This window comes from Heliangelus exortis, chromosome 9 (assembly GCF_036169615.1).
Source record: "Heliangelus exortis chromosome 9, bHelExo1.hap1, whole genome shotgun sequence".
Classification (NCBI taxonomy): Eukaryota; Metazoa; Chordata; class Aves; order Apodiformes; family Trochilidae; genus Heliangelus; species Heliangelus exortis.
Genome location: NC_092430.1, coordinates 16,363,286 through 16,381,029, shown reverse-complemented (window position 1 = coordinate 16,381,029; position 17,744 = coordinate 16,363,286). Strand labels below are relative to the sequence as shown.

General features: G+C 49.2%; 1 protein-coding gene across 2 annotated transcripts; it reads right to left on the bottom strand.

Moving 5' to 3' along the window:
* Window positions 1-399: 399 nt before the first annotated feature.
* TFRC (transferrin receptor) lies at window positions 400-16,192 on the bottom strand. 2 transcript variants are annotated; one of them, XM_071752380.1, is made up of 19 exons: window positions 16,015-16,192; window positions 14,367-14,437; window positions 12,359-12,566; window positions 11,531-11,762; window positions 11,174-11,317; window positions 10,203-10,299; window positions 9,694-9,816; window positions 8,386-8,481; window positions 8,154-8,293; window positions 7,603-7,775; window positions 7,184-7,303; window positions 6,505-6,590; window positions 6,318-6,381; window positions 5,926-5,993; window positions 5,477-5,544; window positions 4,996-5,077; window positions 4,181-4,402; window positions 3,567-3,707; window positions 400-3,278 (listed from the first exon to the last, which is right to left on the bottom strand). In XM_071752380.1, exons 2-19 carry the CDS (start codon window positions 14,397-14,399, stop codon window positions 3,036-3,038), a joined length of 2,340 nt encoding a protein of 779 aa, XP_071608481.1. In that variant the 5' UTR covers window positions 14,400-14,437; window positions 16,015-16,192; the 3' UTR covers window positions 400-3,035. The 2 variants fall into 2 exon arrangements, with proteins under 2 accessions (XP_071608481.1, XP_071608482.1); XM_071752381.1 differs by having other exon boundaries at window positions 16,093-16,155.
* Between the last annotated feature and the right edge of the window lie 1,552 nt (window positions 16,193-17,744).

The window sequence follows — 17,744 nt, the reverse complement described above, 5'->3', positions numbered from 1 at the left end:
TTCCTGGGGCACAGACAGAGCCACCTTCTCACCAGCAGTCCTGTAAAGCCAGAGCCAGTGGGAAGTCTGACATTCATAATTTTCTCGACATCCACCCCAACACCACAGGCTCTTTAGAGTCAATATGGTGATGCAGGACCCTGTCAAGAAAGGAGAGGGGTGGCCTAGGAGGTTGCTCCTCCACATCACTGCCACAGTCCTCATCTGTCACCAGCTGTGAGGCAGGGCTCAGAGCTGAGCAGCACAGCGAAGTTTGGACTCGAACATCAACCAGGAGGCAGTGGAGCTGCAGGTCCCCAGCCCTGATGGGGCAGGAACTCCTTCCTGCTGCTCGAGTTCACCCATACCCACAACAGCATTGTGGCTTTGCACAAAAGCACCCACAAGAGTAACAGAGTGTTCAAGCTTTAAAACTTTATTAAAGCAGACAGCAGGTAACCCAAAAACAGCATTTAGCACCCCACACCCATCAGATGCCAGCACCGAGGAAGGCATCCCAACATCCCAGTAGTCACAGTTGTGCTGCTAAGCCAGGAGACAGGCTTTGTCTTTCTCTGCTGGCTAGAAAGCGCATGAATTAAGTGACATCAAGATGCATGCAAACACTACAGTGAGGGCTCCCAGACAGCAGATCATAAATGCCATCCAGAGAAATGTCACTACGAAACAGTAACACAGGGCTGCACACGTGCCTCAGTGGGGCAGTTAGGGAAAAGCAATGAGAAAGATGAAAGAAAACCTACCAGCACTCCAAGCTGGTGAACACTGAGCTCAGTTAACTAGGCTGGTGCTTGCCGTTGCCAGTTTCATGTGGAGGCCCAGGCCCCTGCTCCACCAGGACAATGCTCTTTCCCTCAAGGACTACTGCTTGCTCAGGTTTTGTTTAAACATCAGATCAAACTGCAGAGCACAGGGCTGGCAACAGCACAGCTTAGCATGTGTCATATGGCCGCTGCGCTCAGCTCCAGGTCACGGAGCTGAGGGGCACTATGAGAAAGGTGCCACCTATTTCCAACCCCCACCTCCTTCCCCAAGCCTCCGAGAGACAAGCCTGAGGTTTCCAGCAAAACCAGAAGAAGCTGTTTGCTCCCCTGCATGGACCCCAACAACACCCCAGCCTCCTAACAAGCACACACACCAATCCAGAGTAGCACCCAGAGCCCTGCAGACAGCAGTCAGCCCCGAGCCTTACATTCACCTTTAATTCTTTGAATCTTTTGTAAGTGATTTGAAGGAAGTTCACTAAGTCACAGAGCACACAGTCTAACTAGCATAGTTTTCACTAAACATTCAAGCACCAGTTCCGTGACTGGAGGCAGGAAGCCACTTCAAGACAGCACAGCTATTTGAAACAATTCATTCTAGGGAGAAGGGTTGAGTCTAGGGAAGTACATAACAGACGGGAGTTTGTATTTGCATCACCACAGGAGAGTGAAAAAATAGGACTGCAGGAAATTGATTCATGTTAGATACTAACCATCAAGCTTTGCAGATGACATTGCATGATAAGCATAGAACAATTATGGGAAACACTGTCCCCGATAATTACGTACACCCATAGTGCAACATATGGAGGTCACTGCCTCCGATATAACACTGTGGTAGGCAAAAACTACCTTGGTTCTTTACACATTATGGAAGACACTGCCTCCGATAATGTCAGTTAGGTTTCATGATACATAAAGTACTGGAAGTTTGCAGGAAGCTGCCATTTGAAAACTTGAACAATGCCTAATCTGAGGTACAACTTTGTGTGTGTTACAGCAGGTGGAGCTAGGGCTACACAAGCTCCTCCACCAGGGCCAGGAAGGAAGCTGTGCTCCCCATGCTTGAGCACAGCACCCAAAAAGGGGGATGAAGAGGCAGTCCAAGTCCCACAGAGGGGCATGGACACCACAGGGAAGCCAAATTTCTACTATTTGAGTTTCCACACAGGTATTCAGCATTTCAAGGATTGTTTTGGAACACAACCTGGAGACTTGCTACCAGGTTTACACCCTGAAGTTTCTTCCAGAGAGGTGTTTTTGCCACAGAAAGCTTAGCTGATAGTTTTCAAAATTTTTTTTTTTGGAGGGGATTGTTTAGATTATTTTAAATGCAAAGTTCCAGTATCATGTTTGATTGTAATAGCAGATGCTGCTTTATTCAAAAACGACAGTATAACTGTCATAATTATGGAAGGCACTGCTTCCGATAATTATCTTCTATAAAAAAACCACACCATTTATAGTGAACCCTGTCACTGATAAATAAATAAACAAATAAATATCTCAGTGCCAAACAAGAGCCGTCCTGCAAAATGGCATTAGTCAAACAGGGTTTGGCCAGCAAGAGACTCGATTTCACAAAAGGCCCCAGAGCAGCAAGGTCTGAAGTACCAGTCTAGACCATTTCTCAATGCTGCAGGACTTGGTGAGGATATAAAGGGGGCATTAGATAATCTTTGGGTCATTTTCCCTGGGTATTGAGACATGCCTCAGCAGAGGAAAGCCTCCAAGATGTCGTTGGGACCCTGCTGTTGAGTAAAGGCAGGCCGGGCACTTCAGAGCTTGTTGATAATTCAGCACTTGTGGGCTATTACTGGGCTGTTTTATTTTTGAACTACAGGTTGGTGTCTGCAGTTCCCTGCCAAAGAAGGGATCCTCATTACAAGTATCAAGAGGAATTAATTCCCTATTTTGTCACCTGGTTTGGGGGGCCAACAATTAAAACCCAAAATAGATGAGGTACCTCCCCACTCACGGTACTGGTTCAGGAGTTACCTGAGCTGTTAGTTCTCAAGTACAAGACCCACAAGCAGCTGTATGTGACCAGTTGGGAGCTGTATGTGGTCAGATGGTATTCTGGTCAGAGGAGATTTCATGGTAATCTTAGTACCTGCTTTAAAACTGCCTCCTGTTAATTTGTCAAGGTGAGATTAAAATTTTTTGCTCAACTTTGGTCAAAAAAGATTTGTTGCCAGAAAATCTAAAGAAAATGCCATGTTAGGGAGTGGGTTCCCCTAAACCTGTACCTTAACCAGGTGTTTGCCGTGTCTAGAATTCGTTGTCTGTATTCCAGATATCACCCACTAAAGCATTGGCAGCCCCTTTAATGGTCCAGGTCGCCAGGGCCAGGTGCTCTTTCAGCATGTCCACATTCACGCTGTTCTTGTTGGTTCTCAGCAGCTGCAGGTTGTCCAGCAGACTCTGCAGAGTGTGGGGGCCTTTGCCGAAGAAGATGTGGCGAAAGGGAGCATCTTTTGGTGAGAGGTATGGGGAGAGGAAGTCATACTCCACCTAGAGTAGAGGTCCAAATGTAGAGTTAGACTCTCAGCTCCCAAGTTTTCCTTTCCAGCCTCACCACGAGCTCCCATCCTCCAGTCCCCACCCAGCCCTTTCCCACAGCAGCTTTGCAAGGGACAGACCATCTCCTAACAGTAAGTGCAGAAGTCAGCCACTTCTTGACACTAAGCAAGCAGAAGAGACACCCCTCTGCACAGCACCCAAGGCTCCTTCAGAGAAAGCCCAGCCCAGCCAGCACTCTCTTCCTTTGTGAAGAGAGGAAAACCAGTTCCAGATACCCACCTTCATGATCCTGTCATTCAGGGCTCTGCGGACAATCCTGTTTTCCTTGTCAGTGTTTGCAATGTCTTTTCTCAGTGCATCTGTAGCTCGCTGGAAGTCACCACGGGCAAAAAACAGCCAGTTCAAGGTCAGCCCCAGCGCCTGTGAGGGAGGAGCTGTTAGCAAACCTGCTTTTCTTCTTTTGCTGTTCTTACCAGGAGAAAGCATTGGGTTTTTTTTTTTTAGCCAGTCTAACCAAGTGGCAAAGCAAGTTCCTGGCAGGCTCTTCTGAGGTCACTGAGCTCAGTGACGTCTCTCCCCACCCACAGTTTCTCCCAGGCTTTCAGCTGAGGTGCAAATGAGATGTAAAGCTGCACTGTGCTGTGAATGATAACCAGAGAAACCATCCACATCCATTTCCTCAAAAGCTCACCACGGACAGCTTAGCTCCATCTGTCACAGCTACTCTGCCTGTACTCCTCTATAAAGAACATCAACTCAGGTCCTCACTTGCTACGTTCTCCTGGCCAAAGAGGAAGATATCCACCCTGCTGTATCCAACGGCAGCAGAGCCTTATTAGCACAAGGGCCCATAACAGTCTACAGAGATTCAGTGCACCCCGAGTCTTTCTTACCTTCACGTCCCGATCGTAGAGCAAAAACTTCTCCTGGAATGCTAGCAATTCTTCACTGTATCTCTCAAAGTCCAGGTAGAGCTCATGATCATGGGTCAGCCTGAGAGCTATTTGTCCAGCAACTTCTGCAGCAGCACGCATAAGATCATCCAACCTGTCAATCATCTTCAGGTTGCCTAGTGTGTCCTGAGTAGTGTCCAAGAAGGGATATTCTTCATCTTTCTGCAAGAAAGAAGGCACTGAAGTTAGGCAAGAGTGCTTTTCCAGGTAGGATTTCTCAACTCTATTGGTTTCTTGATATTTCTACCACATCCCCTCCACCTGCGCTACTGAGTACAGAGGCTCAAGTGGCAAAACTTCAAAGCACAAGAGAAGGAAATGGAGCTCCTGCATCTCATCCCCTGCTTTCCAGCAATCAAGAGGGTGCTCTACTAATTTTTTAGACTCCCAAGACATAGAAATTTTTCACTTAAAAGCTCAGAGCGAAGTGCAGGCAGGCAACCCCAGCACCCAGTTTGGTATGTGCTGGCAGCACCCTCCAGCCTTGCTTGGAGGGACAACTCCAGTTTTTTTGTGGAGTAAGTTTGACACTAACAAAACCCAAGCACTCATAAACAGAGGAAGCTGTTACCAGAAAGGCTCCCATAACTGAATGCCTGCAGTAACAAAGCAGACTGCTCGGCAGATGCCATTTTTGCTCCTCCCCCAGAGAGGCTGCTTCACAGAGTTTGGGACAGCAACTTCTACTCTGCCACCCTGGAGAGTTACAAGACTTTCCACAGAATGAGTACACCAGGCAGGCAGACAATACTTACATTGCAGAAACCAAAGGAAACCACTGGGATTCCTGAATAGGCCAGGAAAGGGAACGCTGCATTTTCCAGGCCAAGAGGAACACTGCAGAAAATAAGCATTGAGTAGTTACCAACTGGTTTGGACATCTCAGGAGAAAACCTACAAGCCCTAGAATTGAAAACTTGAGCCAACTGGACAATCCAGTCAAGACAAGACTATTTTTGGCCAGGAGTCCCAGTCAAGTGCCAAGGGCTGCTAGTCCATTTCCAGCTGCATAAGGTTGTTCTTGCCTTACAAGGTGTTGGGGGGCTGCCCCCCAGGCAACTCAAGGCAGTGCAAAGTACAGCTAGTGTTGGACTGCTCACACTTGCTTGATACCATTGCAGCAGGTAAAGCCCACACCAGACAGCAATACAGCACTCCAGCACAAAGAGCAGAAGTCATTTGGTTTGTTTCTTTATGGAGATTTGCCTTCCTAAAGAGCAGAAGGACAATACTTACACTGTTTTTACCCAGTTAGAGCCAACTCTGTCATACAGGCTTCCAGAATTCTTCACTGGGTCCTTCACCTGCACAAAGATGACAGTCAGTGCACTTGTTCTGACCTCTGCTTGGGCTCCCAGGCCCATCCTGGAGCTTGCAGTGATGTGCAATGCCAGAGTCAAGTGTGCTCCCCTGACCTTTCTCCACACTGGAGACAGGACAGACAGGCCTTCACCTCCCAACAAACTGGCATTTGGTGATTTAGATTCTGCATATGTGGAATGCAAATTCCCAGAGCCCAGCTGACTTCAGACAGGGCCCTGCAGAGTATTTCAGCCCTTTCTGCTATATGGGGCTTACTCCTCAGAAGGTGTCAGATGGGAAAAGTGACACAGTACAGCTCTGTCTGCTTTCAGTTCTTCCTGAAAACCCAGTCACCTTGATAAGCCCAAGACCCTTCAACTCACCCCCTTCATAGTTCTCTCCAGCAAGGTGTACAGCAAGGGGCTTGCAGAAATCTTCACATGTTTGGAGCCTGCAGAAAAGAAAGGGTGTTTGACATTCTGGCACAATTAACTTCTACTGCTAGAGCTGCTCAGCCCCATGACTGAGCAATTGATCTACAGCTGCCAAAACAGGACAGTGTACTGGGACCTAGCAGAACTGCCTCCTTCTGGCTGAGGCTGCAGCAGCCTCCCAGCTTCAATGGTAACAGGAGAACAAATGTAATCATGCTAGTCTTCCCCCAAATACCCAGCATCAACCTTGGGCACAGCCCCCAGTTCCTGGAGGTTAAGGGATGTCTGTCAAGCTATTCTGGTCCCACTCAGTTTCAAGAAACTAAAGAGTAGCAGGTTACCTAGGACTGCAGCATCCAAGTTAATGTAAGTGAAGGCTTTGGCATGCAGTGTGGCAGTGTATCCCTAGAACAAAACAAGTATTTTAAGATAAGCTGTAGAAGTACAACACCAACATTATTTAATCCATAGGAACAGGAAATCACAACTGTGTTGCCATCACACAGAAGTCTATCAAAGACACCCTACCTCCAGCCATTCAGTAGCACCCACAGCTCCATACTCTCCTGCACTCCAGCTTGCAAAGATGATGCTGCGCCTCGGTTTGTAGCCATCTGCAAAGAGAGACAGAGATGTCTGCCCTTTCCCTGTGGAGATGCAGATTAGCACTGAAGGCCTGGGTTGACTAATTGGCTGCTCCTCAGAGCTGAAGCACCGGGGCTGCTGCAGACCAACGTGTGCAGTAGTAGCTGCAGATGCTGTACTCTGCCCTGACATGCAGCAGAGTTGTGTAGGAAAACCATGCTGTCTGCATTTCCCCCCTCTTTGGTTTAGCTGCCTGAGCCCAAAATTAACCCTGCGGACAAGAGCACTCACAGAGTGTCACCACAAAGATGTCACCATTCCAGCTGATCAGCTACTTCAGTATTACCCACCTTCAAGCCTGGCTGTCCAGCGGACAGCTCAAGTTTGAGGTTTGCATCACATGTCAGCCTAGGACATTCTTGCATTCAAGCCACACCAGATACAAAGCAGACCATCCCTTGGAATTGAGTGCTCGCTGCAGACAAATTGTCTATCAGGCAGATTTGTCAGATTCCCTACACCTCCCCAGAGGACTGCTTTGCAAACAGGCTCTCAAATTTTAACACACAGAGCAAAACCTGCATCACTTTCCATCCTCATGCTTTTGTACAAAAGTATTTACCATTTTTCACCATGTCTGAAATCACACGGGCAAGTTCCAACAATATGGCAGTTCCAACACCAGCCTTGGCTGCTCCTGGGCCCCAGGAGTCTCTCTGGGCTCCAATCACAACATAGCGATCTATAAAAGAAGATATCAAGATCTGAGCTAAGGGCTTCAGGTTGCAAACACCATTTATGAGAAACACAGCTTAAAACTGTGTTCCTAGTACAGAATGTCTAAGTCTGACCCCTGAACACAGCACACCACTTGCTTTTATTTAGCCCTTCCCTGGAAGCCCAGTTCAGCTTCTTCTCTGACACTTAGGGTCTGGGTTCTGCTGAGGAAGTGATTGTGTCTGTCTGTGAGCAGCTGTTCTGATGATCACAGAAGGGGAAGAGTTCCCCCTCAAGACTGAGCCACAAGGCAGCTGCTGTTACCTGGTTCTTCAAATCCTTTGATAGCACCAAAGATGTTCAGAATCTTCCTGTCCACCATAACATTGCTCACATTCAGTTTCACTGTCATCTTGCTTGTGCTGCTCAGCATCACCTTACATCCCATGAGCCCTCCTTTCCACTCTCGAAAGCAGTCCTTTCCACCATCCATTTTGCTGAGGAAAAAGAGAGATCCTTTGAATTATCACATTCTGACCTAATTTAGCTATCATGTGAAAAGAAGCAAGCTTGCAATTACACGTGGGGCTTCAGGGCCTGCTCAGGAAACAGCTTGCAGTCCTGCCCCACAAATTATGCAGGGAGAGGTAGGATGCAGAGGCCAAGAGAAATCCAGTACTAGGTTAAGATCAGTCCTTAAGTCACAAGACACGGACACAAGCAATGTTTCTCCAGCCAGTTCCAGCATGTGCTTCCTGTCATACACAGGAGAGACCAGCAGAGAGAGCTCCTTGGGCTCACAGCATCTCAACAGCATCCTCACCCCTGCAGGAAAGCCACAGCAGCCTAGCCTGCAAGACAGGAGAAAGAGTTACCTGAACAGCTTTCTTGCTGCTTGGCTAGAGATGGTCTGAACAACAATGTGAGGCAGTCCAGAAGACTCCACTGGTGGGAACTGGGTGTGGTTGAAAGAAGGGAATCCTGGGGTGAAAGGATCTCCAGTTCCAAGGTGGGCCTGTGAAAAGCAAGAGTCTCGAGTCTCAGAGGAGCCCAGCCCAAGAGCATGAAGCATTGCACAGCCATAGGGGGAGACACTTGCATACTTACATGTCCAAAGGGGACAAGAGTATCTGTGTTCTTGTAATCATCAGGATCCAGGTACATGAGGGCACCCACTGCTCCTGCCTCTTTGGCATTTGCAACCTGAAGAAAAAAGAGTAACACCAAGTGAAGACTGCACTGCACGCAAGAGGAGTTAAGCCAAGTATATGGAGCACTGGTACGAAGCCTTATGGTCCTCAGTGCCCAACTCCACAACAGATGTTAACAACTACCAGACAGCAGACACATAAGGAAGCCCAATACTAACAGCTCAGTCCTGCTCTGGGCAGAGTGTTTCTAATACCCTTTTAAACAGTTAGAACACTTCACAGTGTCTCACCCTGAAATTCTTTCAGCTCAGACTTGCTCCTCAGAGCAGCTTTATTTTAAAAATGTTATTTAATTTTGATTATGTTCCATCGGTTTTCCCAAGATTAGGTCAGTCTCAAGACAAGATAAGCAGCCACTGGAGGCTCACCTTCATGTGGAAAATGGAGGCAAAGAAGTCTAGTCAGGTACCCACTTCATATACCTGCAACCCGGTTGCCTCTGATGTGCCATTGGTACAAACACTCTCACAAGGCTGGACACCAGTTTCAAAAATGGGAAGGGAAATGGAGAATCAGTGAGCACCCCCTGGGGAATCACTTTTCAGCTCTGCCCATGTGTGATACACACCACGTCTGACTGAAAAGTCTGATGGAGCCCTGGACTACCTGAAGGGCAGCTCTGGCTCTGCTCTAGAACGGGCTTGTGTGCAGGACTTGGGTCCTTCAGGCTTCCCAGCTATTTGGTTCTGCTTGCTACAGAGGGAATACTGCAGCAACAGGCCAGGAGCTGCCTGGGCATGCAGTGCCAGCACCTTCAACATGGTCCAACTGACCAGCCAGCAAGGGCCTAAGTAGACACCACAGCCAACCTTTGAAGGTATATGGCTGCAGCAGCAAGAGATGCTCTGGAGGCAAAGCTTCTATCAGCCCTACTGCTGCATTTTGCAATACCAGCCAGCTCTGCACCCTGTGGCCCTCAGGCTGCCTCCCAGCTTCATCACTCCAGATGCCTGGCTGTCCTAGCAAGACTGCCAGAGGCCAAGAATGTCATGATCAATGGTTACCAGCTCTGCTCAGTCTTGGTGTTCAGACTTGCACACAGAGCTTTATGAACAAACAAGCAAGACCAGACCTGCAGGGCCAGGTCTACGTACACAAATTCTAAAGAATCAGTTCACTGAGGCACAAAGGTGTGTCTTCAAAAGAAGGAAGCATAGCTTCCAGCTGCCAAGTTTGGCCAAGCTTTGGGGCACAGGCTGCTTACTTTCTCAGCAAGAGTTATTTTTCCAGCTCTGAAGATGGTTATAGTGTCATTCAGTGAAACACCCTCCTTCTGTAGCTTCTGAAAATCAGCTTTCAGTCCATAGTTCACATAAACTGGTTTGCCCTAGAAAAGAAACACTGGTTATAAATGCAGCAGTCTGATGTCAGAAAGATACCTGAAACAGCCTTCAGAGTTACTGTAACAGTGACTCCCACTGACAGCTGGGAGTTCAGGCTCAGCAATGTAAACTCTAGTCACATGTGCCATGCCTGTTGGGGCAGCACTTCTGTCAAGGTTCCTATCTAGATCCCAGCAGAGAAGTTTATAAACAGTTACTTCTGCATTTTGCTGAAGTAACAAAATTATGTGGGCCCACTCCTTTCCTCACCACCACCTCCAGTTCTCTAACCACGGAGGACTTAATACAGAGTGTATCTTGAAGGGATATATTTTGGACATTGTCAGCTGTTAAGCAAGCACATTTCCAGAATCTTCTTGGAGTCACTTACAACAACTGAGCCACTCTTGCTGTATGCCACATATGCACTGGGAGTCTCCAAAGTGTCTTCTTTATCATTTTCCAGAACAGACACATAGTTGTCACTGCTGTTAAATGTAAAGAGATAGTGTTGTGTTCTTTCACATAAACTCCATATTTAATTAGCTCCCTTGTATCAGTCTGCACCCTAGCAACTCTGACCAAATAATGTAGAGGCTAAAACTGGCAGTCTCATACAAGGATCTTGGGTTGTTAAGAGATAGTAACGAAGGCTAATTTCGAAGGCAAGTAGCAGAAAGAATCTGTGCTTCTATGACTTAGTCCCCTCCCTAAGAGAAGCTAAGCAAATTCATTTCTCACCTGAAGGGTCAAGTAAAACATTTTAAGAGCTGCAAGTCAACACAATCAATGCCTGTTGATACCCCCCTGATACTACAGGGACCACTGCCAAGTCTGAAACACCTGTCTGGGTGACAAGACAGTCACCCATGCTCATAGTTTTAGACACAGAGAATCTGTCCCTCTGCTGCAGTGTTACTCAGGTTTGTTTTGTTTCTGCTTCTTAAGCATGGTTTGAGGAAACCATTGTCCCAGAAAGCCTGAGAAGAGACAGGAGCAGCTACTGCTTGGCTATATTAAGGCCGCCTTTGGAGAGAGGTAACTGACTCACAATTTTAGCACTGCTTCCAGCAGAAATTGTGTGTTTGCTCAAGACTACAGGTAACCATGCTGTAAGGAAATAATCACAGAATCATCCAGGTTGGAAAGGAGCTCTGGGATCATCAAGTCCAACCCACAGTCCATTACCACTGTGGTTACTAGATCGTGGCACTGAGTGCAATATCCAGTCTCTTTATAAAAACCTCCAGGAATCCACCACCTCCCTGGGCAGCCCATTCCAATGACTGATCACCCTCTCTGTAAAGAATTTTTTCCTAATATCTAACCTAAACAGAGATCTGCATCTCTCCATTAACATACCTGCCTTTGACCTGCAGCCGAACGTAGTGCTCATCATTCCACACTTCACCCAAGTCAAAGCTGCTGAACTGGTCATGAATGTAGCTGGCAGTGTTCTCATCTTCACTCTGGCCAGCTTCAAAAGAGTCCTGATTTGCTCTTTTTCTGTAGGTAAGAGATGTATAGGTTAGGCTACAGGACCAGGTTGTGCTGCAGTGCTCCAGCCTGCAAACCCAAGCTGGATGGGCCACTTAAGCCCATGTTTAATCACATCCCACCCCACAATGTCTTTAAGGTCCTTGTTCTCCAAACGAGTTTTAGTTCTGCTCACAGGCTGTGCCCCTCTCATAGCTGTAGGTAGGCTTCTAGAACTGTTACCTCAAGCTGTCCCCAAGACGTCTGGCTGACAGCTTATCTGCCAACAGGGATTTGAGCTTTGGCCAGTAGAGGACAGGTGGTCCAAGAATCATTTCTGCCTCAGCTTCATCTTCATCATCAAGAGCAGCTAAGTATGATTCAGTAGTAGTCATCTCACACTTGCCACTTCCATCCAGACACCTGCCAGCCTTCTGCATTCGTCCACGGTAACTCAAGTAGCCAATCAGAAACCCTACAGACAGAACACACATTTCTTTGTGCTGCAGAAAGATGACTAAACCAGCCCCATGCCATACAAGTGCATTCAAAGCAGCTTCAGGGTTAAGACTCATCTCTGCTCTCTCACCATTTCTGACAAGCTGGCATACCTAAGGACAGACAAGAATATGCAGCCTGACATTTTGCCCGAGCTGGCATGTTTTAAGGTATGCGACTGTAAATTCAATCTTGACCTTGGCAGAGTTACTCCAGCACCATTTGGGAAGAAGAATGCTTGCTTTAGGTCAGTAGCAGTGTTAAAAGCCTCAAGAGACAAGCACCAGATATGTTGACCCACATCTCCAGAGAAGTGTTACGAGTTAATTGTGGGAAAACCAGTACACTTGCACATGGACCAGTTTGCCCTCTAGCTGAGTCGCAGTTCCACTGTCAAACTTCACACTTCTTTGTGCCAATTCAGCACCATATGTCTGAGTTAGACAGTGGCAAGAGGCTGCAGCCTGGATCCAGGCTCTTTAATTGTCTCCTGAAACAACGCAGATTAAAATATTAACACCCTCAGATACGCTCAATACCAGAGCCATGCAGCTGCTTCCCATCTTTCCTTACCAATCAAAAGGAGAAGGACAGCTGCGATGATTGGGAAGCAGATGTTCCTGCCCCTCCTCCGTGGAGGAGGCATGCTGGCATGTAGGTGGTCTGGTCTTTCCCTTCCTTCCTCATCATCAGCAGACAGATTCATCTCCACGTGGCTGTTGTCTCCATCTGTTTGCCGGGCAACGCTGAAGCGTGTGTATGACAGGGGCTCTCCACCACACTGTGTTGAAAGACAGTCATATGATGGAAGAGTTTGTTACACCAGCCTGCAGTCCATGCAACCAGATGCATCTGTGTTCCAAACCAAACACAACTTGTTCATCTGAAACCACTCCAGCACCGCCTGAGCCTGTGGCTGTCAGTAAGCCAACCCAGCTGCTTTGAACAGACTCAGACCCACTCAGGGTCTCCAGGGTCTATCTAGCTTCTGTTTGCCCTGCACAGGTTTAGAGCCACATTGGTCAGAGTCTAGCTTACAGTCTTTTATAGATATGACAAAGCCAATGGCAGCTGCATTTCCAAAGTGATGCCACAGGAAAGGCTGATTGAAGCAGAAACTCCTGGTTTTAATCAGGAGTGCACTAATCTGACCTGAATACGTGCAACTCACACAGAAGGAACTTTGATCAGGACAGAGGAAAGGGAAGGCAAGTCCTCCATGGTTGTGCCTTTGAGCCACATCCACTTTGATATAAATACTCTCAGCCAGTATCTAGATAATCTCATATTGAACTGCCCCAGGCTACACTTAAATTACACTGTTGATGAATATCATAAAGCAGCTAGGCTGAAAAGAGGTGACCTATGGGGAACCCCACTGCCTCAGCTAACATGAAAGCTGAGGATGGACCTCCTTCATCCACTGGCAACTGTAACCATTTGTCTATCAGTGCCCAAGCAGAGCAGCTTCCACCCTGGAGCCCACTTTTATAAACTACTGCCACGCACAGCCCAGCTGCTCACAGAACAGGAGCTTGTGTGCAAGCCAGCCGCTCACATTAGCAGACACTTAAACTCAATTTCCAATGTAGCCAGAACCACTCAGCTTCCATTAGAGCTGCTGAACTTGTCTGCAGCCACAGTTGTGCTGGGGACAGGCAGGAGACATCACTAAGAAGCCAGAGGAGCAGCTTTGGGAGCAACAGTCCTGCAGTCCCTCTCTACTGTACTGCAGAAGCAGATGGTAGCAAACACCCAAGCCCTGTGACAATCTCAGTACCTCATCGACATTTCTCAGCTCACTGTCAAGCTACGTGGTCAGTGGCAGAAGTGAAGAAACCAGACATCAGTTTGGCTGGTCAAAACTAAGCCAATGTCATTTCAGATCTGCAGTTCCATTCAGGCCCACAGCACCCACAGTGAAGAGGCTGGCTGCTCTCACTTCAGAAAGGGCAACCCCAGAGTCTATCCTAGCGGTCTCCCTGCTCAGCAGCTTCATAGCTTGGCTTCCTTCACACTTTGCAGGGGACATGCCTCTACTTCAGAGACCAAACCATCACATTTGCAGTCCAAGCCCTGGGTCATTTCACAGGCCAAACTCTTTAGAACTGTCAGGCTTGGCCGAGCAAGCTCTAAGCTACCCCCTCCTGCAGATTTGTTTCAAAGCACAGGTCATATTCAAAGGCCTGACTTGTGGTTGAATTCCCACCCCCAAAGTCACATAATAAAATACATGTTGATTTTCCTGATAGGCGTTTAATCGGCTTCCTCCGCAGCACTTCCTTCTGGAACATTGTTAAAGACTCACCCACCCTCCCCACCCCCCTCTTATCACCTTCCTGAGAGGCCTAAGACATCATAGCAGTTAACGATAACCCCACCAGCACTGTACCGCTGAAGTTCCCTCCTTATCATGGCCAGCTTGCTCCAGTGACACTTGGCTCACAGCCCACACCACAGCATCTCACACTGCTTTGGAGTCGTCATGTTCTCTGATACCAACAGGGACGTTGTTCGACCTTTCCTCTGCAGTTTCACCAGCCCACCAAGAGACAAGCAGCACAAGGAAGCTGTGTCTTACCAAAGTAGAGATCACCGCTCTGGCATGGTCCATTGCCTTCTGGAGGAGTGCTCACCAACTTAACCACAGCCCTACAAGTTCAGAACACAAAAAGTCAAGTTAGGCTGTTCCTCTGCCACTACATAAGACATCCGAGGTCAGTCACTGCCACTTGTGCAATGCTGGCCCATCGATTTCAGGTGTCTACTTCTATGCAAGCCAAAATGTTTGTGAATCTTGAATGCTATCCCAGAAGCTCACATATTCACGCTGCAAATATAAATTCTGAGCCACTGAAAGTGACTCTTTCTATTGAGTTCCAAGGAAGGACAGGGCAGAAGGGGTGTGTCATAGACTCTCAAACAGCTAATTTCAGCTAAAGTCTTATTAATGGAAGGTCCCCTTCCACTCAGCACTGGCAAGAGGCAGTTGACAACAGACACTGCATATCTAAGGCTCCTGTGTTTTGTCTTGATGACAGGATGGAGACAAGAGTCTAACTGGTAGCCAGAAGCAGCACAATGCCATAATGCAAAGCAGGACAAGCTCCGACCCTGCCAAAATACTTCCAATTGCAAACACCCTTCTAGGTAGCTATATTCTTTCCCTTTTTATATTCAGTTTTGAACAGTCTTGCATAATAGCCAAGACCAACTCTCCAGAAACACTTCTATAGTTTGAATTTCTCTAGGCAGCAAACTGAGATGAAAATAGCAACAGATTTACTTCAGTATTTTTTCCTGAAATTATTGAAAAAGCTTTTTAAGTTAGTGACTAAACGGCTTTGGTTGGGACAGGTGCTTAGGCTGAGAGCATGCAACTTGAGTATGCTCTCCAGCACTGCTGCTTGGGAATGGCTTTGAACTGGTCTTCAGGTGCATGCTTTACACCTGGGAGCTCTGCAATATAAGCAGGTTTTATCTGGAGATCAAAGGTGGCCATCTGCTCGGTTCCAGCTTTTGTTTAGGGCAAGAATACATGGAGATAAATCGCAAGCAGCTTTGAGAAGCCTTTCCCAAGCAACCACCCGAAGCCCAGGCTTCCACCTGGCAGGCAGGGAGGACACCACAGGGTGTGCATACAGAGGGCCTAAGGGCCAGCTATCCCAGGCTAAGTCAGGAAAACGCAAAGGGCCCGAGGACACAGCACCTGGCAGGGATACTCCCAGGATGCTCCCAGGAGCTCAGATCCTCCCCGAGCCCATTACCCCTCACGGCCCGAACCCCCACTGCCAGCCCGGGGGTGAGAGTCCGCGTTCCGGTCACCTTAGAAGGAAGCGACCTTCCCTCCTCCCGCCAAGCAGCCGAGAAGGCGACCAACAACTCCAACTGCCTCCAGAACAAGGTAAATGGGAAGGGGGTGGGTGGGGAACAGCACAGGAGCAGCCTCCCGCGAGGAGCTGGGCGGCCCCGGTATCGCGGGCAGGGCCCGGCTGCGGGCTGCCAGATAAGAAGGTCGAATGATACGTGTTTCTCCCCTCTCTGGCCGGGGCTGCAGCCGCATCCCGGCCCGGTCAGCAGAGCCGCTCCCCCGACGGAGCCCTGCAGCCCTACTCCCCTTCAAGGTCAGGCGGCCATAGGCCACGTGCGTTCTCGCCCGCCCACCCGCCAAACGCGGCCGGGGCTGCAAGCGCGGCCGGCGAAACCCCGACCGCTCCCCTGTGCCTCACCTCAGAGAGGCAGCCGCCCCTTCCTACACACCCACACAACAGACTCGTACTCGCACTCGCACTCACCCCGTCGCTCACCCGCAGCCCCCGACTCTTCGCCGCACCAGGTCCCAAATGCTGCAGCTGCCTCCGCAGCCACGACTCCCTCCGCTGCCTGCGCCCCGCCCCGGCCGCTATCAGCCAATCGGCGACCCAGATCCCGCCACCAGCCAATCAGCGCGCCCAGCCTGGGCACGAGCCTGCGCTCACGTCCTACTCAGCCGCGCCAGCGCGTCCGAGCTGTGGGACTCGGGGTGCGGGAATGGGGGAGCGAGAATCGGGGTGCGGGAATGGGGGTGCGGTGGTGGGCACTGCCTTGGGGTGCCCTGCCTTGGGGTGTCATGGTGGGCTCTGCCTAAGGATTGGGGGTGGCCTTGGCGCCCTTAGGTTGCCGCAGCGGTGGAGGGGAACCTCCTCCCGCCGGCTGGGCGTCTGGACCGGTTGCTGCTGCCCCGCGGGGAAGGGATTTAAGGGAGACGCGTTGGTTTTAAGTTGCTTTCGTGTGCCCTGGGGACGGCGGAGGAGCCGCTTGCCGAGCAGCATGTGTTGGGCTTGGTGGATGCTTTTCCCTGGGGAAGGGCTGGCAGCGGGCGGCCTCCTGTTAGGTAGAGAGGAGGGTTTAACACCTCCCGGTACAGGTATGCTGTTACCGCAGTGTGCTGCGGCCAAAAGAAGGCTCAGGCCACAGAGTTATCATTCCCACCCTCTCAGCGTTTTGAGGGAAGATGGCAGGATAAATATTTTCCTCCCTGGGTGGTGCAGGCCAGGCACAGGGAGGCATTCAGTGTCTTCAGGTCCCAGCGAGTCATGCATGCTCAGGACTGCCTTTTTAGATCTGGGTGCCTTTCACAGGTATCAGAGAATGTTAGGGGTTGGAAAGGATGTCGAGAGATCCATGAGCCCAACCCTCCTGCCTGAGCAGGACCAACTTGTGTAGGTCACACAGGAACATGTCCAGTGGGTTTTGAACGTCTTCAGAGAAGGAGACTCCACAACCCTCGCTGGACAGCCTGTTCCAGTGTTCTGTCACCCTCACAGTGAGAAAGCTTTTTCTTACATTTACACAAAACCTCCTGTGCTCCAACTTACATCCACTACCCCTGTCCTATCACTGGTCATCACTGAGAAGAGCCTGGCTCCATCCTCCTGACACTTTACCTTTACCTATTTGTAGACATCAGTGAGGTGGCCCCTCAGTCTTCTCCAAGCTAAAGAGACACAGCTGCCTCAGCCTTTTCCTCACAAGGGAGATGCTCCACTCCCTTTCCTTCACTCCTTTCCTTCAAGTCCTGCTGCCTGAGGTTGATACCTTATTTGCACAAGGAGAAGCACAGCATGACTTCACGAGAGGCAATGCCAGCTGTGCAAAAGCATAAGAAGCACAGACAGCCCTTGTCAAACCACAGGCAGCTTGTGAAACAGACAGTTTCAGTGGCCACCCCGGCTGTGCAGGAGAAAGCATCTATTTGGTGACACCACAGGATCACCCCTCACCCCAGCTCTCTCTCTGGGGTGGGCAGATAGACCCCATGCCACAGTGGGAGCTCCCTGGCATGCAGAGCTCACTCTCAGAATGCCAGCAGGTACAGAATGGTGAGGTTCCTTGCTTTGTTTATAAAGAACTTGAAGGAGAAGTAGGACATATTGGCAATTTGATTAAACAAAGTTCTAAGATGCATCTTCTTTCAGTA